General features: G+C 54.9%; 1 protein-coding gene across 1 annotated transcript in view; it reads right to left on the bottom strand.

Moving 5' to 3' along the window:
- ATP6V0D1 (ATPase H+ transporting V0 subunit d1) overlaps window positions 1-25,829 on the bottom strand; it is a 46,572-nt gene that overhangs the window by 6,196 nt on the left and 14,547 nt on the right. The window contains exon 2 of the mRNA XM_062176110.1: window positions 8,564-8,735. Within this exon, the coding sequence (XP_062032094.1) occupies window positions 8,564-8,735 (172 nt within the window). The remainder of the gene's footprint in view (window positions 1-8,563; window positions 8,736-25,829) is intronic.

The following is a 25,829-nucleotide window of genomic DNA, read 5'->3' on the forward strand; positions in this document are numbered from 1 at the left end:
GATGGGCGCCACCGGCTCACCTCTCAGCCAAGTTCCTCTCAAGTTCCTAACCACCCCCACCTCCATCACTGCACCAGGAGCACAGGACAGAAATGGCCTCTCCCCTGGGGGCAGGGGTGGGGGAGGTTTGTGCATCCCAAGAGACTGGACAGCAGTAATCACCCCACAGTGTGAAACGTTCCTTTTTTTTTTTTTTTTTTAAGGTTTTATTTATTTATTTGACAGGTAGAGTTACAGACAGTGAGAGAGACAGAGAGACAGAGAGAAAGGTCTTCCTTCTGTTGGTTCACTCCCCAAATGGCCACAATGGCTGGAGCAACGCAGATCCGAAGCCAGGAGCCAGGAGCTTCTCCCTGGACTCCCACGTGGGTGCAGGGGCCCAAGCACTTGGGCCATCTTCCACTGCTTTCCCAGGCCACAGCAGAGAGCTGGACTGGAAGAGGAGCAACCAGGACTAGAACATGCCTATATGGGATGCCGGCGCTGCAGGCAGAGGATTAACCTAGTGCACCACGGCGCCGACCCTGTGAAATGTTTTTACAGGACCAGGGGACTGTGGGCATACAGAGAGGAGGTAGCAGCTCAGCCTGGGGGTAGGTGTGGCCGGGAGCCTGAGAGATAAAGGGACTGGGAGATCAAAGTGTGTTCTGCAAGAAGGAACAGTATGTGCGAAGGCCTGGAGGCGCACATTTAGTAGTGGGCACATTCAAGGAATGGAACCCGCTCAGCGCTGGCGGGAGGAGAGGAAGGGCACAGCCCTGGTATGGCAGTGCTGCCAGCAGGCAGAGGCCCGGAGTCTGAGCACAGGCCTGGCTGAGGGTGCCGACCTCAGGTTGAACACTAGGGATCCACGAACAGGATGTAAGCAGGGAGACTAGTCCAGTTAGGTGGGGACAGAGGAGCATGGGGAGAGGGAAGGCTGAGGGCTTGGGTGGAGAAGCTTCTCAAGGGGAGCCAGGGGGAAGCCCCCCTAGAGTAAGGACCCAGGCCTGGCAGACCTGCACAGCTCTACTTCAAAGACAGAACCGCCCTCTTTCTTTAGAGCCTGAGGCCAGGCCAGGCAGCCACCCAGGACCGCCTGGATGAGACCCAGAGACCTAGACGGATAGGAGGATGGGCTGAGGTCGGGCTCAGGCTGAGGCTCCCAGCCCTGCTCTGCAGAAGTCCAGCTCTGGAAGGTGCATGGGCAGCAGAGGGGGCTGTGGAGCTGGGGCTGCCTAGTTCAGACTGGGCAAAGGACAAGGCTCTGCCTGAACCTGTGTCACAAAAGGGTTGTGTCAGAGAGTTCTGTGTAATCACCTATGTAGAGACAGATGAAGAAGGGGAGGTGGCTCCAGGCCACTGTCAGACTGCAGTTGTCTCAACTGTCCCAAGCCTGTCACCAGTGATGAGGGAGCCAGGGAGCCAGGGGAGGACTGCAGGGAATGTCCACCAAGGCTGGAGGGAGGGAGGGCATGAGGGGCCCACAGAAGGGGGAGCAGGGGTGGAAGCTGCTGCTCTGAGTTGGGTACGAGGCACAGATCCCATTCTAATTTCTGAGTGAGCCCGAGTTGGGCCTCTGACATGTGACAAGATCTTGAGCACCCAGTGCTGAGGCTGTCCAGGAAAGGTGCTGGTAGGAGGTGGTCTCTAGTAGCAAGAGAAGAGAGTGAGGTGGTGCCCCAGGGCCTGAGGGCCAGCCATTGGGGACGCTCCCACCAGGCCCTCCAGAAAGGCAGCAGGAAGGAGAGGCCCCAGCTCCTGTCCTAGCCTGACCCCCCCCCCCCCCCCCGCTTGCTGCACACTCCCCCAGCTCCAACCCGGCCTGGCGCTTTGCTATGACCTCTGCTCTCCTGGGCCTGGGGCCAGACAGCTGCCCTCTCTCCACCCTGTCTGGCTGGGTCAGCTACAAGATGTACACTGAGAAGAGACAGGCCCCTCTTCCCAAACCTCATGCAGGGTTCATTTGCAGCTGCAAGCCAAGAGGCCCATATGGCCAGCCTTCTGCCCCTGACCCCACAGAGCTGGCAGAATGAAGGAAACTCAGAGAGAGGCCGCCAGACGGGGCTCTGTGCCTAGGTCTCCAGCCACAGCCTGCATTCTGTCTGTTCTGGACAGCACATGCCTCCTGCCCCCTCCATGTCCAGCATGTCACAGAGCCCAGGGCCCATTCTACATCCGGCACCTCCAAAATCCCACCTGTGTGCTATCCAGTCTCTCTGCAGCCATCACACTACCTCTGACGGCCACAAAGACTCTGCTCCCGGAGCCTACAGATGTTCTTTCACATTCTCACACCCTCCAGCTGGGGAGAGGGAGAATAGCACACCATTTGACCCGCATCATCCAAGTGATCCCAGAGCCACTAGCGTCACCAGCCCACTGTCAGAACAGATAAGGCCCTGAGAGGATGAGCACCAGAACCTTTCACACAAGAAGGCAGCGGAGCTCCGTGTCCCCACAGCTACTTATCCACACTGCCCCGCCATGTCCAGGGCCCCACATCCAGCTCTGCAATCCCCATCTGGTCTCGCCTTTTCAGAGGAATTCCCCTAAGACACTCTCCTCTTCTCAAGTCTCCCCCTCCTTGTGCCCACAACTAAAGCTGTTTGTGTTGGGGATAGGATTGGGGTCAGGGAGGGGCCTTGGCACTCCTCCGGGTCCTAGCCCAGCCTTGGGGGAGAGCCCTGTGGGAAGATACTGTTGGCTGCCTTAGCCGCTGTCCCTCCAGTGATGTAGAGCAGGCTAGCTGTGATTCACTCCTCAGCTCTGACAGATGTGCAGGCTAGTGGTAGCACTCCATGGCTCCCCACAGCCTCTCTTGCTGGGAGTCCTAGCTGTGCACCAAGGAAAATGCTGAACCAACCAAGGGCCACTCACATCGCGCCAACCCAACCCCCTCAAGACCCTGCTAACCCAGGCTGGGCCAACCCTGAATGACCCAGTACCAGGCTTAGCACCTCCCTCCCCTGGGTGATGAGGCTGCTGCAGCAGTGTCCTGTGCTTCTCTCCCCTACCACCGAGGGTCAGCATCCTCCCCTTGGGGACACAGGCTTGGCAGAGTTGATGATGGCCCAGCTGTGTTGTGTGCCTTTCTCCCAAGGCTAGGGCCATCAGCAGGCAGGGAAATCCTCCTCCTTGCCTGGCTTCAGCAGCTGCCTCCCTGCCCCCAAAAAGCCACTCCAGAATCCCTCCCCTCATTTGGCCTCGATAGGAGAGAATGAGGTTCCAGCTGGTCAGCATCTCCCTCCAGGGGAAGACAGCTGGGGAGTGGATGGCCAGCTGCCAGCCAGGCCAAAGAGGCCCTTGTGGGGTGGGGGCAGAGTGGTCTGTATTTCTCTGCCCAGAGGCCCTCTCTTGCCCTGGGCTTTCAAAACTCATTCTGGGCCCTCAGAAATCTCTGGAAGGAGTTTAGGAAGCCACTTCCTCCAAGAAGCCCTCAGATTCTACAGCCAACCCCTGCCCTCTACTGTGCCCTTTGGCGCCACCTGCTGGAAGAGTAAGGCTTTTTAGCCCTAGGGTGAGCCTGGCCCTGATGAGCCACCTTGGCCACCAGTAGCTCCCAGCAGGAGCTCCCATGAACTCCTAGTAATAAGCACATCTGGGTCTGCAGAGCTCTATTCAGGGTAGAAGTGAACAGCATAAGACCCCTCAAGCCTCAGTTTCCTCTCTGCAATCAGCCTGAAGTGTGGCCCACTGCAGAGCTGGGCCCAGATGGGCCCTCCCCTTGATCTAAGCCCCCTGGGCCTGCAGGAACTCCTGGGCACTCTCCCTTAGGCCCAGGAGAACAGTGTCAGCACCAGCTCTCCTTCGGGATATGAGCCAGGTCCAGATAGGGACCCAGAAACCACAGAGGCCTGGGGCCCCAGCCCACAGAGACCAGCCACCCACTGAGAAACCATGTGATGGGTAGAGAGCACTGTGGACTCAGGGTGGAGCGGTACAGGGACACCTGAGACCCAGCAGGGCCCAAGGTTAGGACACCATGTCCTAGGAAGAATGTAATATGTTGACACTTGAGGCCACTGTCCTGAGATAAAGCCTCATTCCAGATGTCCACTCCAGCTGGGGGTACTGAGGCCCCTGACGTAAGTGAAACATGGACTCTCAGCTCACCCAGATGGTGCCCATGGGTTACCTATGGGTCACCCAGAGGTTACCCATGCCCAGGCTTTATCAATAGGCAGCTACTGATAGGCAAGTACTGCACAGTAGGTAAGACTCCCTCCAGAGGCACCTGCATTCAAGGACAAGGGTCTTTGAAGCCTATCTGGGGCTCGCCAGAGACCAGGCTTACTCTTCCTATAAGCAACTCTCCCTGGTTCTCTTCTGGGGCTGCCTCTCCTGTGGAAAACCATCAAGGAATGGCCCACATCAAGGTCTTCTCCAAGGTCTTCAATTCCAAGTCACCCAGCAAATCAATGGCTGAGCCTGGCAGGAGCCCTTGGTACAGTGACATAGTAACATGATAGTGCCACACAAGTGAGTGGGAGCATCTCAACACCACACAGTAACTGTCTGCCCCTGGGGAACCTACTGGATCCAGGCTGCATGCCCCAGTTCAGGCAGCTGCACCTACTCTCTGCCCACCTGACCGTGGAGTCCTCCCAATACTGTGAAGCTGCCCCTGGCCCTGGACCCACTTGCTGAAGCTGCCCACAAACCCGTCCAGGTGCTGTCTGTACCACCATGGGTATTGTCCCTTCAAGTGCAAGCATCTTCCTCCTGACACTGGGCCTGGTTGAGCACAAGCAGTGGTCACAGCGCTGGCTGAGGGCTGGCCAGCCTTGACCAGCTTCTGCTTGTACATTCCAGCCATCCTGAGCCAACTCTGAAGGCAACTAAGAAGGTTCTCTGAGAGACGGAACGGAGCTAACGTGACCTCTGTGGGGGTCCTGACCTCTGTCCCTAGCTGGGCCAGCTTTGTGTGCAGCCATGCCACTATTGCCTCTAGTCTTTACCTGAGATGGCCCATCACCCACCAGACTGCACTCTTCTTCTGGGTATATTCCTTTGTGCATTTTTTAGAAGTTTACTTATTTATTTGAAAGTGAGAGAGAGAGAGTACACACTCCCCAAATGCCCACAACAGCCAGGACTGGCCCAGGCCAAAGCCAAGAGGTAGGAACTTCATCCAGGTCTCCCACATGGGTGGCAGGGACCCAAGTATTTGAGTCATTATCTGCTGTCTCCCAGGGTGCACAATAGCAGGAAGCTGGATTGGAAGCAGATGTGGGACTTGATCCCAGGCCCTCCGATACGGGACGGGGACATCGTGAACTGCAGCTTCATCTGCTGTGCCACAATGTCCACAGCCCTCTTTGGGCATTTCTAGGGAAGCATCCACTTTCTTAGAGTGGACAGCATACTGGAGGCTGCTGTGCGGGACACAGAGCAAGGGACTCCATTTTGGCTACTAGGACATGTAGAGCTCCCTCAACCTAAAACCCCCTCCTCCAATTCTTCCCTCAAACACCTTTGCCTTTAACCAATTAGCGCCCTCCTCAGTGAAGTCAGTTGTGAGAGGGCCCCTACGGACCATTTCACCACTTTCTGCAACACTCCTCAGGCCCAGGAGGACCTGCTAGGGCAGAGCAGCCAGTGAGGCAGGGGTTAAAACACAGTGATGTCAGGAGGGGAAACTGCTGTGTGGGACCACGTTGGCCAGGGCCTTGGGGTAGAGTGAGGGGACTGCTGGAAGCTGACTGGAAGGTCAAGGGATGTGGGACAGGTGAGAGAACATGAAGTGAATGTAAAAGCGTGGGCCCCAGGAGACGGACTTTTAATGAGATTGCTGTGAGAGATCTGAGCTCGTTCACAGGCTGATGGGAAGAATCTGGAAGGGAAAGAGACTATACAGACAGGGTTGCAGATGAGTGGCCACTCAGCGTCCAGGGAGTAGGAGGAGGGGACTCAGGACACAGAAGGATCCAAGAAACAAGGAGGTTGCTTCTGCCATTGGAACAGGGTCTGGGGGGTTGGGGGTGGGGTGGGGTACAGATGCAGGGCTGGGAGGCAGATTGGCTTCCATGTCTCTGTGGAGGAGGATGTGGGCCATCTGCCCAGAGAGAAGGCGGGAGGCAGGGATGGCAGGCATTAAGACAGGGAGGTGGTCTTCCCAACCTTGTTGGGGGGCTGCACAGTGCTAAGGAGGCACAACTGGACAGGGACATGCTGAGGTTAATCACATGGGTGAGCATGCACTTCTGGCAGCAGGGAGGATCCCCCTGCAGTGGCCAACTTCCCCAGCCTTTGCTTCTGGGAGTGGAGGTGGGGGGAGGTGACTACAGGATGGAGGCTGCTGGGATTCCTCCAGGGTTGGGGGGCTGCCAGCCGGGCGGGTCCAGGAGTCGGGCGGCCAAGTGAGCTGCGGATGTTGGCAGAAGAGTACTTGAATGATGGACCAGGGAACCTCAGCTGGGGAGAGCTGGAAATGAAGACAGAAGAGGCAGCAGGGGAGGAAGCATGGCCCAGCGTCCTGCTGAGTCCGGAACCCGTGTCCCACAAGGGACTGAGAATGGGTTGGAGGGCCTAAAGGCTGTGGGTAGAGAGGGGGTGCCTGACTCAGCGATTTCAAAGGTGGAGCAGTTCCAGGTGGTGACATGGCCTTGGGCAGCCGTCAGTGGGGGTGGCTGTAGTGGAGCAGAGGTGCAGGGGAGTGGGTCACTGAGAAGGATGGGGTCATGGAACGAGCAGCCACAGCTCAGATGGGCGGACACGTGGCTGCTAAGCTCTTCCCAAGTGAGGGCAGGAGTAAGGGGACAGGAAGACCGTAAGCCACAGTCACCCATGAATGGAAGGGGCGGGGAAGCTGTGGATTCAGAGGGCCTGCCACAGGATAGCACTTGGCTGCTCAAAGCACACTTGGTGCTTGCAGCCAACCTCCAGCAAAGAGCTGGCGGCTGCTCGGCCTCAGTCACGCTCAGAGTCCTCTCCAGTTTCATGGCCTGGCAGGCTGAGACCAAGATAGGCCAGGGGCTAGATGCACAGGCAAGGGGTTAGTGCAGAGCAAGAGGGATGACAGATACCCTCTGACCACTGGCATGGGGTCAGGCTTTCTCTGGCCAGCCTAGCTGGCACCAGGAAGCTGAAGAAGCCTTGTGCAAACAAACTGCAGGTGAAGGCTGGGCTCCAGCAATAAATGGACTGCTTCCTGGTATGTCTCTGGCTCTGACCTTAGGGCAGGGGACGCACAGGCCCACGTCAGGGGCTGACTAAAAGACAAGGTGCAGCAGAGTGACCCTGGTGAAGCAGCACACAATACACCCCAAATCTACCTCCTGTCTGAGGAAGCCCATGTTGGCGTATCTTGATAGGGACCAGGGCTGTATCAGTATGGGCTTGGCTAGGTTAGTAGGGAGGTCCCTGGGGAAGGAAGCCTGAGGCCAAAAGGCCGGCACCTCAGCATGGGCAGGTCCCCGAGCCCTCTGGGTGTCCCAGCCTGCTGCTCCTGCCTGAGGAGGGAGCCAATTGGATGCAGACTCTACTTCAGAAAACGGCTGCTCCTGGCTTGAGGAAAGAATCAGGCCAAGCAGCAGGCACCTCTCTCTGTTCCTAGTGGGACAAGTGGGCTAGGTGTACCACGTCCCAAAGGGGAGAGTGGGGGCACGATAGAGAATAGAGAAGACTGCACAGTGTCTCCAGAAGAGTGTAGAGAAACACTTCCCCATGCCACCGCACTCTTCCTGATGCAGACACACTCAGATGCTAGCCACCAGTCAAGCCTCTGGTCACTACGTGGGCGGCCACCTGGCTGGGCCCATTTCTTTGTCCACCAGGCCCTAGCTCACAGCTCCTGGGACAGGCCTGTAGAGAGGGCCTCCCTACATCCCCATGTCTACAGGCCCACTGGCACACAGACTTCCCAGTGCACGCACACTTTCCCAGCCTGCAGAACTCAGGGTCCTCCTGCTCAGCTTCTCCAGGAGCCTAAGGTAGGCAGAGCTGCACCCAAGGGCCATGATGGAGAAGCTGGGGCAGCCCAGGGTTAAAGCACAGGGACCAGCCCACCTGAGCTCTGGGGGCCTGGGACAGAATTGGGAAAGGCAGCTAGGCATTCAACACTCTCTCACCCCCTACCCCAGCCAAATCTCCCTGAGATCCAGGGAAGCAGATGGAGAACAGGCCTCAGCTCAGAAACCAGGTTCTTCAGAACTCAGTCTACCCCCTAATTCTTGTTCCAGACATGGGGGTAGGGGCTTAGGCAGTGGTCAGTGTGGCTACTATAAGGTAACTGAGAAAAAGGGCTCCCCATCCCACTCTCTGTAACACTAGGGGTATAGGGCAAGGGCTCCACCTAGCACTATCATGCAGAATACTCTCACCTGCACACCACAACCCCAACCAGCAGTGAACTCACTGGTGACCCTGTTTCAGGGGTGGTGGCCTGCAAGTCCAAGGTTGCTGGCTAACCAGCCCAGTCATACAGCCCAGGAGGACCCTGAGGGCGGTGCTTGCAGACAGCTTGCATGACAGAGCTGTCATCAGCTCTAACAGCTGACAGGCACAAGGGCAGCTGGTGTAAGCTTCTCAGGCGTAGCTTTCCTGCCCAGTGAGAGAGGCAGGTGCTACAGGGCACACTCACGTGATGAAGTCCAGGAAGCTGGCAAGCGGCTCGTAGGCATGGTTTCTCATGTGGCGGAACTCTACCACCATCTTCTCCTTGAGTCGGTCATCGATGACTGACACTGTCAGAGGTGATGCCTCATTGGCCAGGAAATTGCCATAGTCCGTGCTCTGCAGGTGCAGCTTCAAGTCTGAAATGTAAGGTGGGAGGGTGAGGATTGGTCTTGCTAAGCCTCCCCTGAGGTCCCAAGTCCCCAACCTCACTCCAGGCCCAGCCTCTCCCCTACAACTATGTCTTGTGGCTACCCTGACCTCCACCTCCCTGTTGGCTCAAGGCCTACCACAGGGTGGCCATGCTAAGGCCCTGGCATGCTGCAGACCTCTAGGCCACAAGCAAGCACATAGGGCCCAAGTCTAAGAACAAATCAAAGAACTGTGCCCCAAAATGACAAGGTGGCCAATGCAAGGTGTCATTCACAACCCACAGCTTTTGAGGTCTTTCTACATGTGAGGCTCTAGGCTGGCCTGAACCTAGAGCAGAATACAATATAGGCCCTGCCCTCCAGGTCCTCAGGGGCAAGCCAACAGACCTCAAGCAGACACTAGGAACATGAAATAAAGGAGATGCCCAAAGCTGTGGGAATAGAGGAGAGATGGCAGCAAAACATGCTTGTATGAATGAGGCCATGCTATGCTGGGCTACAGCAAAGGAACAGCCGGCAGGGCTGTGTAAGCATAAAGAGCCCTAAAGGGCAAACGAGTGGCATGAAGGGAAGAGAAGAAAGACTGGGCTTCCTTAGGAGTGGCCAGAGGCAGGCAGAGCAGCCCTCAGGGCTCTCCTGCACATTTAAGGATAGGGTGAGGGAAAAGGTTAGGTGAGACAGAGTAGAAGGGCCCTGGGGAAGTGGGACCATGCAACAACCTAGAAATCTCCTAGTTTCTGCCCTTGACTTGGCCTCCCAGTCTATCTTCCCTACAGCAGTTTGTTTGTTTGTTTGTTTGTTTTTTAATTTTTGACAGGCAGAGTGGACAGTGAGAGAGAGAGAGACAGAGAGAAAGGTCTTCCTTTTGCCGTTGGTTCACCCTCCAATGGCCGCCGCGGTAGCGCGCTGCGGCCGGCGCACTGCGCTGATCCGATGGCAGGAGCCAGGTGCTTCTCCTGGTCTCCCATGGGGTGCAGGGCCCAAGGACTTGGGCCATCCTCCACTGCACTCCCTGGCCACAGTAGAGAGCTGGCCTGGAAGAGGGGCAACCGGGACAGGATCGGTGCCCCGACCGGGACTAGAACCCGGTGTGCCGGCGCCGCAAGGCGGAGGATTAGCCTATTGAGCCACGGCGCCGGCCTGTTTGTTTGTTTTTTAAGATTGATTTATCTGAAAGGCAGAGTTAGAGAGAGAGAGAGAGAGGAAACAGAGTGAGTAAGCAAGCTTCCATCCACTGCTTCACTCCCCAAATGGCCACAATGGCCAGGGCTGAGACAGGCAGAAGCCAGCATCCCAGTCTCCAATGTAGATATAGGCCCAAGATTTGGGCCATCTTCCTCTGCTTTTCCAGGTGCATTAGCAGGGAGCTGGCTGGATCAGAAGAGGAGCAGCTGGGACTCAAACTGGCATTCCTGTATGGGAAGCTAGTCTCTATGCCACAACGTTGGCCTCTCAAGTGATGTTTTTAAACAAGAGCCAGGGCCGGTGCCATGGCTCAATAGGCTAACGCTCTGCCTTGCGGCGCTGGCACACCGGGTTCTGGTCCTGGTCGGGGTGCCGGATTCGGTCCCAGTTGCCCCTCTTCCAGGCCAGCTCTCTGCTGTGGCCCGGGAGTGCAGTGGAGGATGGCCCAGGTCCTTGGACCCTGCACCCCATGGGAGACCAGGAGAAGCACCTGGCTCCTGGCTTCGGATCAGCGTGGTGCGCCGGCAGCAGCAGCCATTGGAGGGTGAACCAACGGCAAAGGAAGACCTTTCTGTCTCTCTCTCTCACTGTCCACTCTGCCTGTCAAAAACAAAAACAAAAAACACAAGAGCCAGACCACATCATTTATCTGCCCCACACCCTCTTGTGTTCCAATTTCATTCCTATCTCAACTCCACGTGGTTGCCCTACAATCACTGCCCAGCTTTTCTGTTCCTGCCACACCTTCACCGCCCTCCCCATAAACTCTCCACGCTCATTCATCTTCACCTCGGGGCCCTTCCTTGACCCCTTGCTTGGTGGTTGTCACTATCCTTCCCTTTAGATTGCTCCCTAAATGGTGTCCCTTCAGAGGCCTCTCCTGCAGCCCCACCATACTTGTGGCATTTTTCTTTGTAGGACTTTCCCCACCTATTGTAGGCCACCTAAGCTTGCTCAGCACAGGGACTCTGTTGAGGTCCCTGTGGTATGCTGGGCCAAGAACAGAGCACACTCCGGTATGTCCATGCACAGTGGAACCTGATGAATATAGGACGGCAGGAGAGTCTTCCCCTGGACATGGGGTGGGGCGCTACAGTTGGACGGCAGTACCAAGGACAGTGGCCAAGAAGGGACTCCTGTGTGTGTGCATGCCCCTCCACCAGCAAAAGCTGGCTTCTGCTGCTTGGGGACAGCAAGCTTCTCTGCCTCTGGGGAGGCTGGCCAGGGGAGGGGACAGGAAGGCCTGTACTTGTGACCACTTGCCCATGCCCTCCTGATCAAGGCCTCCCCTGTGTCCTTGAAGCACAGAGGACCATGCCACTATGAGATGCTCAAAGAGAGAGGGTGGGGGCACGCAGCCCCCTCTCCAGGCTTAGGAGTTTCTTGTAATGCTCCTCCTGCTATGCCCCAGGGGAGAAGAATGCTCCTGGCCTGGATTCAGGAGTGCTAAGAGAGAGACAGAAGAGAGGTATGGGAGGGTATGGAGAGAAGGATGTGCTAACTGCTGGAGAAGACACCTTCCACCTGTGCCTCCTGGCAAGCCAGGGCTCATGTCCTCTGTGTCTCTTAGGCAATCATGGAGTAGAATGCAACTTCCTGAAGCCTGCAGGAGAAGTCTGCTACCTTTACCATCACTCTGCCATTAATGCCTAGTCTTCTGTCATCACCCAGAAGAGGACGGGAAAGGTGGGGCAGGGAGAAGCCACGCTTCCTGTTCTGCCCCTTAGACCCCATTGCTTCTTTGCCTGGGAGATGTGCACACTCTGCTATGTTTTTACCCCAGGCTGTATACAAGAGGCCCTGACCAGGCTCTGTTCTTCCCCATCCTCACCCTAGTCTGGCCAAGCCCAGCTACTGCTGGAATAAAGGTGCTCTGCTTAGTATATTTAGCTTGTTGCAGTATTTGCTTACTTGGTTGTTACAGAAAAATTATTAAGTGTAATTGATGGTTGTTCTGTATTGCCTTTATTTCCACCTCTAGAAACAGACTTCAAGTACTAGATTTTAATATCTTTAAATTTGGGCAAGTGCACAATTTTTAAAGATTTATTTATTTGAGAGGTAGAATTATAGACAGAGAGAAAGATCTTCCATCTGCTGGCTCACTCCCCAAATGGTTGCAATGGCCGGAGCAGGGCTGATCTGAAGCCAGGAGCTTCCTCTGGGTCTCCCATTTAGGTGCAGGGTCCCAAGCACTTGTGTAATCTTCCACTGCTTTCCCAGACCATAAGCAGAGAGCTGGACTGGAAGAGGAGCAGCCAGGATCCAAACTGGTGCCCACATGGGATGCCGGTGCTGCAGGCAGAGGCTTAGCCCACTATGCCACAGTGCTGGCCTTAAGTTCATAAAATTTTTAAAAAGAAATGTGGTTTAGGGGCTAGCATTGTGGCATAAGGGGTTAAGTTGCTGCTGGCAACTTATGGGTGCAGGTTCAAATCCCACTGCTCCAATTCTCATCCAGCTCCCTGCTGATTTGCCTGGAAAAGAAGCATAGGATGGCCCAAGTGCTTGGGCACCTGCACCCATGTGGGAGACCCAGAGGAAGCTCCTGGCTCCTTGCTTTGGCCCTGCCCAGCCCTGGCTGTTGTGGCCATTTAGGGGAGTGAACCAGTGGATGGAAGATCTCTCTCTTTCTCTCTTTCAAATAAATAAAAATCTTTAAAAAATAATAAGACAAGAGGGGACCAGAAATTCCCAGTTTAAGAAAAAAATATATCAGGGCCTGTAGAAGTCCCAGCTGTTCCACTTCCAATCCAGTTCTCTGCTATGGCCCGGGAAAGCAGCAGAAGATGGCCCAGGTGCTTGGGCCCCTGTACCCACATGGGAGACCCAGAAGAAGCTCCTGGCTCCTGACTTCAGAGTGGCCATTTGGGAACTGAACCAGCAGAGGGAAGATCTCACTCTCTGTCTCTACCTCTCTCTGTAACTCTGTCTCTCAAAAGAATAAAATAAATCTTTTAAAAAAAAATGTGGGGAGTGGCACTGTAGGGTAGCAGATAAAGCTGCCACCTGCAGTGCTGGCATCACAAACGAGCACTGGTTTGAGTCCCAACTGCTCCACTTCTGATGCAGCTCTCTGCTATGGCCTGGGAAAACAACAGAAGATGGCCCAAGTCCTTGGGCCCCTGCACCTGCATGGGAGACCCGGAAGAAACTCCTGGCTTCTGGCTTTGGATCGACCCAACTCCAGTCACTGTGGCCATTTGGGGAGTGAGCCAGCGGATGGAAGACTCTCTCTGCCTCTGCCTCTGCCTCTCTGTAACTCTGCCTTTCAAATAAATAAATCTTTTTTAAAAAATGTGGTTTACTTGCACAAAACTGACTAAATTTTGAGACACTGTTAATTCTGAACAAATTTTTTGGTGTAAAACAAATGGTGAGAATATAAATTGGCTCTTCTTATTACAGTATTGAAATGAAGCCTATTTAATTTATCAAGTCATGTTCATACTCTAATTTTACACACGGTGGTTATCAATAAATTCTGTGACACTTAAGAAAAAACTGAGCTAAGGGATCTGACCAACGCCCAACAAATGCTGAAATCTGCACTGGGGAAGCTGCAGAGTGGACAGTGGATGGGAGCCAGGGCTGGAATATGGCATTCTGGGTCACACCGTCTGGCAAGGCAGCTGCCAAACCAACCTGTCTTTTTATCCATGCAGTCACTGCAGCCAGCTGAGAGCCCTTCTCAGGCCAGGAGACTTCTTCCTCTAGCTCATCTGGCCAGGCCAGGTGCATGGGCAGAGCCCCAGGCCTAAACCCAGCCCACTGGATGGGGCCTCCAGCAGGGACAGGGAGTTTGGCCCTGGACCCCAGGCCTGCCTCCTGATCCTTCCTCTCCAAGGGGCTTCCCAGGCATCACGCAGGCCCTGCCCCTCTGAGCCTTGGCATGTGTTTCTGGGAAGCTCCCCAGGGCCAACTCTCACTCCCACTTGAGAGCCTCACGAGCTCTCTAGCAGTAAGAAACTTCCTCTGGCCCAGCCTCCGCCTTTGCTCCACATGGCTCCACTCCCTGGGAAGGCTCAGCAACTTCCCTGCTGCCAAGCACCCTTTCCCCTCTCTAGCCCCATGGGTCTCTCCATCCAACACCCAGCCCTGGGTGGGAGTCCTCAGCCCATCCAGACCCATTCTAAATGGAAACACACGTGCCACGTAGCAGACTCTGTCCTATGCCCAGAGCAACCTACAGGCTGCATCTCAGCCATGCCCGCTTCACAGATGCAGGAATGAAAAATCAGACAGAACCTGAAATTTATCCAGAGTCCCACAGCAGGGTGTAGAAGGGCCAGAATGTGGTGCAGGCCTGGTGGATTCTGTCCACCCCCAATTCTGGTCTCTCCTCCCCAGCTCTGCACCTCCTCAACCACATTCCACCACAGACTTGGCCCAGGACTGGTCTTCCAGATATGGACTCAGCTGCCCAGACTGCCTTCAGTTCCATAAGAGCTGGCAGGTGGCACAGAGCTGGAAGAGGCCAGGGCATGCCCTCTCTCTGACCTCGGAGGCAGCCAGGATACTCACTGCCCACCTGACAGGTGTGGGCCTGGACTGTCATGACTCAGTGACAAGTCCTCCTGGCATCACTGATGGCATCAGTCAGTCCTAGAGAAGCTGAGAATGTATGCATGTGAGTGAGGTGGCAAAAGCTGAGGAGGGCTCTCCTTTGCATGTCCCCCACCCCACCCCCGGAGCTTAGCAAGGGCCTCAGAGCAAACACCCCCGTGCCTCGGCTGCTACATTCTGCTGACACTGCATCTGGGGAAGCCACGGCTCCAAGCCCTGCTGGAACGCAGGCAGCCGGGTGGTTTCTGCTGGCGTTTGTCAGATCAGAGCAAACCCGGGAGACTACTGAGAAGCCTACCCAAGGCCTGAGGAGTCTTCCTTACCAGGAAACTAATTTTTAAAAGCCCCCAGGGACAATGACAAGGGGCTGTTCCAGACCACTTTCCCTGGCTGGGCTCCACATCTCCCTGTGACCCAAGGAAAAGGGACAGCCTGCCAGCCAAGAAGGCGACTTGGAGGGAAGCAGGCTAGCTGATCCCTCAGCTCGCCCACGAGGGGACCACACAGGGCTTCTAAACCAGCTCTGACCCTGCTGGAGAAACCTGGCGCCCAGACCCAGTGGCTGGCAGCCCTAATCCCTTCAGACAGTCCTGGCCAGGGCTAGGACAAGGCCAGTTAGGATACCCCCTCCTCTCCAACTTCCTGCTCTCTCTGAGGGATGAGGAGGAGGGGATATGACTGGGGGTGGGATCTGAGCATAGGAGGAAGGGCCTGAAACTTGTAGAGAGCTTCGTGGGAGACCCGGCCACCCAGCCCTGGCCTAGCCTGAGGGCAGCCGAGGACGGCAGGGGCTCCAAGAAAGCAGAGGCTAGTTCTGCTCTGGGCTCAGCAGCCTGACAGCTTCAGTGATGGCCCCTGAGGGGCCTGGACATGCCCGAGGCCGAGGCATGAGCAGTGTTCTGGTTAGCACAGACTCGGGGGACTGGTTTGGTCTGCCCACAAGCCCAGCTGTCTACCCCAAATCCTCCTATCTGTGGCCCAGCATAAGGAATGTCTGGCCAACTTGGGGGCTCTCATAGCAAAAGACTTCCTCAGAGGCTGATTTCCCATGTTCAAGAAGTTGTGGTTACCAAGAAGTTTCCTCCACAGCCTGACCCGAACTCCACTTGAGAGGAAGCTGACCAGCTCAGTTCTGAGCCTCCTAGCCTCCTAGCCTCCTCTCAGAGCCCTGGGCTTGCTCCTCAGCCTCCCCCCACTGCCCCACGGGCCTTTCCGTACCTCTTCTGCTTCCCATGTTCCTACCCCAAGTTCTGGAGATGCTCCCACCAACTTCATCTCCTGGCGCCATCCAGGCCTCCTGTCCCACAGCTTGGCTCCCCACCCACAAGGCCACTCTCCACACCACCACTAGAATGTCCTCCAACTCCAACATGTCATTGTCATCTTTATCCCGAGGCCACCACAGCCCTGGAGCTAGAGCCCTGCCTCCTCCCACAGCCTGTGAGCCCATGGCCTTGGCCCTCCCATCACTGTCTTGGCTCTCGCCTCTCTGCTCCACCAGTGCTGTTCCCCAGCTAGAGCCCCCTCTCAGCAAGTGCTCCAGGGAGGCCTGGGAGCTGCCCCACAGCTACCCTACAGAGAAGCTCTTGAAGTGTAGGAATCAGGGCAGCTTCCTCAGGCCCAGCCAGAGAGACTGGGCTGGGAAGATGACACACCTCAGGCTGGGAAGTGAAAGCCCCTGTGGTCCCTCTTCCACCAGGCAGCCCAATACACCCTGAGGCTGCTGTGTCAAAGACTGCTGCGCAGAGCTGATACCCTATACCCACCTGGAATGGCTGCTTCTCGTAGGGCTCATCAGCTTGCACCAGACTCGGGCTGGTCCCATGGCTTCCACCTGTTCCACACCACACCCTTCTTTCCTTAATCTCCAGTCTCCTGGGCCAGAAGCCCTGAGCAGCAGGGCCCTGATCCTCCAGTTGGCACCCCCTGCTACCAACCCAGCTCTGGATTAATAGGAGGACATGAGGACTACCAGCCTGGCCAGCACTCTCTGCTCTGTGGGACAAAGTACCGGCTTGGCAGCCAGACCCAGCCAGGCCTTGAGAGGTGGCAGCTGGGCAGCCCTGCCCCCGCCTACTTCCTGAAACCTTCCCTAGATCCTGCCAACTCTGAAGGGGATTGTCCAGTCCCTCTAGGTCTCCCAGGGGCAGACAGTACATGGCCTAAGAAACTTGGGAAGGAGAGGGTGGGTCCTGGACCGTGCCAGGGGACTGGTCACACATGCACCAGGGGCCCAGCAGGAGAGAAGCAGCCCTAGCACAGCACACTAGGTGGGGCAGCCCCTGCTCTACAGTCACCCATGGCCTCATGGCCCACGGAAGGGTCCTGCTGGCCAGCTGGCCACAGCAGAGTGTGAGAGGACAGCGTGTTCCCAGACTTCATTTCTCCTTTTCCAGAGGTTACTCAATGACACTCTCCTGGGGAGCTCAGGAGTTTTTAGGAATTGTGGCCCACTGAATGAAACCAGATGTGAGAACATGTCCCCTAAGCCCAGTGTGCCCATCTTGCCACTCCTGGCTCGGTGTCAGGGCCTTGAGGTCTGTTCTACCACTCTCTTGAGCCCAGCTAAGGGGTCTACTTTGAAGAGACTGGACCTGGGTTCTACTTTCAATGCTACAACTCCAAGGTACTCAAAGCAAGAAAACTCAGTCAGATGTATAGATGTGAACAGATGGCCAGACTGTAGCCAAAGCCACCCTGCTCCTCCTTGGTGAACGTGCTGGGCTTGAGCCTCCTCCCTAGGCTTGGAGGGTGGGGGAAGACCTCTTCTTATCAGCTCCACAGCAGATGCATGTTCTGGCTGGCTGGATCTGCAGGGTCAGAGCCCACATCTGAAACTCTGTTGGGGAGCTACAGCCAGGAAACCATTAACCCTGAGTTTACCTGTGGCCTGCAGCACAGACTGAGTGTCCTCTTCAGCTCTCTGGCCTCTGCCAAGGCCCATCAGTCTCCCTACAAACCTCATGTGACAGCAACTGACCAATTAAACCTGTGTTCCAATTGTTCATATCAAATGCCAGCTCCCACATGCCACCTGTCATGGCCTATCTGGAGCCTTGGCACCCCCACCCCCACCTGGGGCATCCCTGGCCCTTTTCCCTGGCAAGTGCAGGACCACCCACCATCTGGCGGCTGGTCCATGCCTTGCTCTGTTCCCCTTTGCAGACCCATTTTGCCTGCTCACTGGTTTTAACATATCACTCCTTAGGCAACTGAGTGGGGCAGGAGAGGGGATTTGAGCTTTGGAGCCACAGTAAGCTGGGTTCAAATCCTATCCCACAGCTGTGGACTCTCTGATCCCAGATTCCTGGCCCATCACTTGGTAAAAGGCCCTGCACTGGACCTCAGTCTCACAGGTATGCACATAGACACTAAACGTGCAGAGGTCTCCTGAAAGAATGAAGTGCAGCACAGCCCATTGCTTCTGGCAGGCAGGATTCCAGCCAGAACTTCCCAACTAACACTCTCAGAGGTGATCTGTGCTCCTGACTCAGGCTGATGCTCAGGCAACCCTCCTTGGTCCTCCAGAGAGGCCTGTGTCTTTCTTCCCCATGGTCTGTCCCAACCCTTCCCGCAGGCTCTAGCATGTCCTTGTCTCTGTCAAGCCTGTGGGGAACCTTGTGCAGTAAGGAACATACAGACACACAGGCCCCATTCCGTTACCTCCAGAGAAAAAAGGCACATAGCTGGCTGGAGACCCAGGACACCTGTCCCCAAATCCACATCTCACTTTAACCACCAGCAAAATCACATAAAGCTCTGAGCAGTCCCAGCAACCTAGATAGACAGAAGCTAGGAGGGAACTCTTCACCACCTACCACGCCCTGAACTGCAGATCTGGGGTCTTGGGAGCAGGCAGAAGTTCGTGTAGCCAAGCGCAGCTCTTGCTCCATGGGAAGCCCCGGCTGGCAGGCCAGAAATCTTGGGAAGAACCTGGAGTCTACTGCTGGCTCGGCCATAGGCAAGTTACTAGGTTTCAGCTGGCACAAAGCAGAACTCCTGCAGGGAAAGGACAGTAAGTTCTCCTTCCTTAGCCCCGGGGCCCAATTTTGTTTCATTCTGGAGGCCTCTCTGTGAGGTGAGGCATTCACGGCAGGGGGATGGGCAAGGTCTACAAAGTGCCCCCAGCGCACACCAGGGGCCAGTGGCACTGCCTGCCAGCAACATCAGACAGGAATTGAAAGGGAGGGTCACTCCCTGTATCTAGGAGGCAGCAGGATGTCTGCCCTGCATTCACCACCCTACTCCCTGCTCCATGACAGGTGGCAGGTGGTGGCAGAACCACATTTAATTACCCTCATGCTCTCAGGAACACCTTGTCCCTGCGGCTGGGTGAATGAAAGCATCACTCACACCCCATGAGGAAGTCAATTCATCTGAGAGTCAAGAGGGTGCCGGGCAGGCAAGCGTCCAATGTGCCAAAGGGAGGGGCAGAACTGGTTACGGCTGCACCCAGGGCAAGTTCCAAGAAGCTCTCCTTTAGCTGAGCAGAGATCCAACTGGACAGCCCCTCACCAGGCCATCCCCACACAGAGCCCTAAGGTTCCACAGGACTGGCAGGTCCCAGGAGACAAAGGGCTTGCAGGACAGCTTCCCTATGTTCTTCGGCCACAGCTTCACCCTTGCTGCTGACCTGCACTTTGACCTTGAACAGGTGCTTTCTTTTCCAGGCTTGCCACCCTGTTAGGGAACCTGCAGGCTGGGGAGTAGATCTACACCTTTGAAGAGGAACTTCTTTTCATTTTCCCAAAGATCTGAGTTTATCTGGGTGTGAATGAAAGTGGTAAAGTGGTCTGGCCTGGCCAAGTGCCAGGCAGCTCAGGGAAAGCCAGCTGTGGCAGTGAGCTTTGCCCAAAATCTGGCCCATATCCATGTCTCTAGCTCCAGGGTCTGCTGGCTCATAACACCTGAGTAATCATGCCAGTCCTTGATGTGGGGCTCCTGTCCCACCTGCACAGACCTCTGGAGGAAGAACATGAAGGAAAGCTGGCACTGGCTCCATCAGGGGTTGAGGGCAGTTCTGGGGCCCCAGAGGCTGCCATTCTCAGTGAGACTAAGCCAGGTCAGGCTAGACCCTGGCTGGAGCATCCTGCCAATTCGAGTGCCTAGAACCAGTCCAAAGGAAGGAAGCAGAAAGTACTCCTTTTAGGGCCAGTGCTGTGGCACAGCAGGTTAAGCTCCTGTCTGCAGTGGCAGCATTCCATATGGGAGCCAGTTCAGGTCCCAGCTGCTCCACTTCTGACCCAGCTCCCTGCTAATGTACCTGGGAAAGCAGCAGAGGATGGCCCAAGTACTTGGGCCCCTGTACCCACATGGGAAACTTGGAAGAAGCTCCTGGCTTCGGACTGGCCCAGCTCTGGCCATTGCGGCCACTTGGGGAGTGAACCAGTGGAAGGAAAATCTCTATATAACTCTGCCTTTCAAATAAATAAATAAATATTTAAAAATATATACGCCTTTTGCTTTGACCTAGGCCCCGTGGATGGGCACATGGGATCTAGCTTTATTTGGAGCTGTGAGGCCATGCTGCCATCAGCAAGAAGTCATTCCCTGAAGTTCAAGGAAATGGAACAAAGTAGCTTGGGCCAAGAGCAGAGCTGATCGGCTGGCACTGCAGCTCAATAGGCTAATCCTGTCTGCGGTGCCGGCACCCCGGGTTCTAGTCCTGGCTGGGGCACCAGGTACTAGTTCCGGTTGCTCCTCTTTCAGTCCAGCTCTCTGCTGTGGCCCAGGAGTGCAGTGGAGGATGGCCCAAGTGCTTGGGCCCTGCACCCACATGGGAGACCAGGAGAAGCACCTGGCTCCTGGCTTCGGATCAGCGCGGTGCTCCAGTGGCAGCGCATTGGCTGCAGCGGCCATTGGGGGGTGAACCAACAGCAGAGGAAGACCTTTCTCTCTGTCTCTCTCTCTCGCTGTCCACTCTGCCTGTCAAAAAGAAAAAAAAAAAAAAAGAGTAGAGCTGATCCATCACATGCCCACACCTTGGCAGAACCAGGAGGCTCAGACCAGGCATGAGGATGGCAGGAGTAGTAACCATCCGGGCTGGCCCTGAACAGAACCTCTCACCTTTCCTCCCTCCTTACAATGCCGTGCTCACAGGCCTGGTGGGACACACCAGATTGAGTGTGATCAGCACTGGGGACCTGGGATGGCTCCTAGGAGGGATGTGGTCACCTGCTTGGGAGCCTCAGAGCAGAAGCTAGGTGCAAACTATGGCAGCCACTGGAGAGGTGGGAGGCATGGAGTCTCAACTAGGGATCCAGTTTAAAACAGAAAAGGCTGGGGTTGGAGGGGAAACAGGTGAGCCTCAGGACCCTGGGTAGTGGATCAGGGGTTGAGTTCACCTGAATCCTTTGACACTCGAGCTAGATCCCTTTAATCTCCACGCCAGATCTCTGGGCAAAGCCAAGGGAGCAGCAGGGCCTCTTTCCTCTGCCTACCCCTTCCTGAGACGGAGGCTGGGTAGACAGAGGGAGAGTCCAGGCAGCCTTAAGTGAACAAATCAAAGAATGAGGGGAAAAAAACCAAACAAACAGGAAGAACCAAGGCAGAGGTCAGGAGGCCATAAGTAAGCCCTTGGGTCTCACCTGGGACCCAATATCACAGATAAAAGGAGAGCGCTTCTTTAAGGTTCCTGCAGAAGCCTGGAAGCTCTGCCGCTGTGCTAGCCTGGTCAGGTCGTACTGACCCCCAGCAACCCCAGCCCTTGAGGGCCACACTCTGGGGTAAGACCAGTGGCCTGGGCACCCACAGAACAGGACTAAGGGTAGGTGCAGGGGAGGCCTGTGGCTAGGAGCCTCTGAGAAGCCATCAGAGTAGAGGCAGAGGCAGGCAGCAAAGGCTCAGTTGCAGCACCAAGGACACCACAGATGACTCCTCATCTGTGCCAAACAGAAAGCTCAGCTGAGGTCAAGGCCTAAAACCCATTGCCTAAGTGTCTAAGGAGGGACAAGGTCTGTGCAAGTACCCAGGGCCAGGCCAGAGTTAGCCAGGAAAGCAGTGCCCAGCAGCCAGTCCAGTCTGTTACCCCACACCCTATTCCCCTGCCACAGGTCTACCCCCATTCACATTCACAATGGCCTGGGCCCTTGAGCACCCTCTACAGTCCTAGGGAGGAGCTACAGGGTGCTGGTGCTGGGCATGGACAGGACAGCAGGCTGCCAGGCTAGGCAACAGCAGCCTAGCCCACAATGCAGCTCTTCAGGGCCTTGATTTCCCCATCTCTAAAATAGGAAAAAGGCCAACATGCCAGTTCAAGACAGATTTTTTTTTTTTTAATCAGCCAAGCTTGAGGTGTTGGATGAGGCAGAGGCCAGAAAGGCCAATAGAAAGATCCCCAAATTGTAGTACAGGGTGGGAGAAGAGAATTCCTGATAGCCTTCTAAAAACTCCACTCCCAACAAAATTGTGTGAACCTATACGGGGTCCAGGTACCTGGCTTGTGCCTTTCTCAGTCACTCTGCACACATGCACCTATACATGCCACACACACTCCTATGTGCTCCTCAGAGGACCAGACGATGTAGGGGAGGAATCTGTCCTAAGGATGACTTCTTCCTCTCCTGGAGGGACCAATGTGGGAGGACAAGAGTGAGGACCACCTGGGGAAGAGCATGCTGCTGGGAGCCTGAGAACTGTGGCCCTGACTCCTGGGTTTCCAGCTAGCACACTGGGCTTTAACTGGGGCTCCAGAGCGGAGAGCTGCCCACGTGACCTGGCTTCGAGGGTGAGGGGGAACATGGGAGGACAGCTTAGTGACCAAGGCTAGAGCAGCCTGCACCAGGCACCAGAGGAGAAAGCTTCAGAAAGCTGAAGCACAGGTAGGTGAGGGCAAGAGATAGATGGATAGTCAGGAGACACTGAGCCATGAAATACGCCTAATCTGAGAAGGCCAACTGAGGCTTTAGTGAGGAAGCAGGGTTCAGGGCAGGGTCCCAAGGGACAGCAGCCATAGGCAAGTGCAGTTTAGAGGAGCAGGAGCAAAGCAGCTAGGCTGACTCACAGGTCCACACCCCCTTGCCCAGGCTCTCTGGCAGCAAGTGATCCTGGTGCGCCCCCTTGTGGCCAACGCAAGGCTGGCCTTGTCAACAATGACATGGGAAGAGGGTGCTCCAGCTGCTGTTTCCTCTCAACACCATCCTCCAATGTAATCACTGTCAGACGGCTGCACCTCCCCCGCCATCAGTCCACAGGGGAGTGGGGCCACAGACCAGTAAAGCCATACAGGAATGTGCCATAAAGAACAGCAACAGGCCCAAAGGGCACATGAGCCTGGGAAAGCAAAACAGAGACCAGGTGAGCCTGCACCTAGTCAGGAGGAACTGGTCTGTCCTGCATCAGTCACACAGGGCCTTCTTAGGGGCGAGACTGAAGAACGTGGAGGGAAGCTTGGGTATCCACAGCCCTCTACACCCTGAGCCAGACCCTCCCAGGTCTCCAATTCCTTGTATGTGCCTAATAAAATCAAGCACACAATAATATGACATGGTGCACCCCTCCAGGACAGCGCTCTCAGTTTTTCCTCCTCAATTCTCAATTCTCCACATCCCAGAACCCCTCCAGTATTAAAAGAGTGGTCACGCATTCAATCATGTAAATATCCATTGAGCTCTATCTAGGACTGTGCTGTAGAATCTTAGCAACCTTCAAATAACTGAATTCTGTTTCATGAGTGGGCAGACATACTCAGCATCACACAGCTGGCCAGAAAAGGAGTTATGACCTACCTGATGCCTGGTCCCCCACATAAATTCAGAAAGGTCCTGTCCACCCAGAGGGGCCCTAGGGTCCTGACCCTGAGCAGGCACAAGTGATCTACAAGATACATTATCACATCATGTCCTTGCACCCATTCATTTTTTTAAAAGCATCTATTTATTTGAAAGGCAGGCACACACAGAGAGACAGAGAAAGAGAGGGAGGAGGGGAGAGAGAGGGGAGGGGAGAGTAGAAAAAAGAGAGGAGGGGGAGAGAGAGAGAGGGAGGAAGGGAGAGAGAGGGGGGAGAGAGGGGAGGGAGGGAGGGAGAGAGAGAGAGGGGAGGGAGGGAGAGAGAGCGAGTGAGCGAGAAAGGGGAGATAGATATCTTCCATCCACTGGCTCACTCCCCCAAATGGTTGCATTGGCCGAGGCCGAGCCTGGCGAAGTCAGAAGCCAGGAGATTCCTACATGTTTTCCACATGGGTGCAGGGGCTTGGGCCATCTTCCTTTACTTTCCCAGGCACACTGGCAGGGAGCTGGATAAGAAGTGGAGCAGGCAGGACTTGAACCCCTACTCCTATAGGATGCTGTAACTGCAGGTGTAGGCTTAACCTTCTACACCACAGTGCCAGCCCTGCATTCAGTCATTTAAAAAATTTTTATTTATTTATTTGAAAGGCAGAGTGACAGAGAGAAAGGGACAGTCAGATCTTCCATCCACTGCTTCATTCCTCAAATGGCTACAACAGCCAGGTCTGGGCAAGGTCAGAGCCAGGAGCTTCTTCCAGGTCTCCCATATGAACAGCAGGGACCCAGGTACTTGGGACATCCTCTGCTGCCTTTCCAGGAGCATTAGCAGGAAGCTGGAATAGAAGCAAAGCAGCTGGGGGCTGGCATTGTGGCACAACAGGTAAAGCCACCGCCTGTGACTCTGGCATCCCATATGAGCACCAGTTCACGTCCCAGGTGCTCCACTTTCAATTCAGCTCCCTGCTAATGGCCTGGGAAAAGCAGCAGAAATACTTGGGCCTCTGCCATCCATGTGAGAGACCTGGAAGAAGCTCCTGGCTCCTGGCTTCAGCCTGGCCCAGCCCTGGCCATTGTGGCCACGTGGAAAGTGAACCAGTGGATGGAAGACCTCTCTATCTCTTTTTCTCCCTCTCTCTCTCTATAACTCTGACTTTCAAATACATAAATAAATCTCAAAAAGAAAAAGAACAAAGCAGCTGAGACTTGAACCAACACTGCTATGGGATGTCAGTGTCACAGAGGTTTAACTAGCTGTGCCACAATGCTGGGCCCTGCACCTGTTCGTTCTTGATGAAGCCTCTCCTAACAGGCCAGACTGCATCTAACTGCTGAACCCAAAGCACAAGAGCAGCAACAAGTGAGAAAAGAAGCATCTTGACCACAGCAGGAATAATGAGTGGGTGACCTGACAGGGGACCAGGAGAAAAACTGTTGGAGACAGACCTGGGTCATCAGAGACACTGGTTCATTTCCAGTCTAACAATTCTAATATAGGACAGATTCTCTGCTGTATTCAATGTATGCCACTTAAAGCATACACTTAAAGCAGCAAATGAAACTAATACATTCCAGAAGGGTTATGTGCAAAATGCTATAGTAAGGTGTGAGGCATTTCCCCCTCTGTCATCCAGAAACCCTGTTCATCCACAAAGCCTATAAGGGTACTGGATGGCTGACATGTGCCTATTTTTTGAGGACCTAAAAGGGCCCCAGGCATGGGTTCAGGCATTAACTCCACCTCAGAAACCAAGCCCAGGAACTTGCTGAGTAAATCCAAGAAAAAATTCTGTTATCACTCACTACAGCAAGTTCTAACACTACCTCCTGGGACAGGGTTTGTGAAATAGAGAGTCTCTCTGTGTGTGCAGACTATTACTGACTTGACAATAAATAGCTTCCCAGATAAAATCGAGCTAAGGTATGTACCAATGCAAGATGTAATCACTTTCACAAGTGGGGGAGGAAGAGGCACAGCAGAGGAAAAATGGCCAGGTGAAAGGGACCTGCCCAGGACAGGGATTCTGAGGCTCTAACCTGGGTGACATGAGAATAGTGCAGCCCAGTCCTGGCCTAGGCCCTCAAAAACCCCTGGGACTCTGAGTTTTCAGGTATATAGAGAAGAGGCTTGCAGGGGGTTCCTAAACCCTCAGATCAGCCCATAATGCTGTGAACCAACACCTAGAAGATGAATGCCCAAGCTCACCAACACGGGCCTCAGCTTAGAAGGCTGCTGGGTGTGGGCACCTTCTCTTTGCTTACCTGTATGCTCTGATTTTCTTTAAATATATTTATCAGATTTTTAAAATTTATTTATTTATTTGAGAGAGGGAGAGAAGAAGTGATTGACAGCTCCCATTCACCAATTTACTTTTCAAATGCCTGTAATTGCTGTGGGGGGAAGAGGTCCTGAGCTGGGAGCCAGGAACTCAATCCAGGTCTCTCATATCGGTGGCAGGAACCTACCTACTTGAACCATCACCATGGCTCCTAATGGGCTACACCAGTAGGAATCAGAACCAAGAGCTGGAGCTGGGGATCAAACCTAGGCACTTCAACACAGGATGTGGGCATCCTAATCAACATCTGAACCACTAGGCTAAAT

This window comes from Lepus europaeus, chromosome 19 (genome assembly GCF_033115175.1).
Source record: "Lepus europaeus isolate LE1 chromosome 19, mLepTim1.pri, whole genome shotgun sequence".
Classification (NCBI taxonomy): domain Eukaryota; kingdom Metazoa; phylum Chordata; class Mammalia; order Lagomorpha; family Leporidae; genus Lepus; species Lepus europaeus.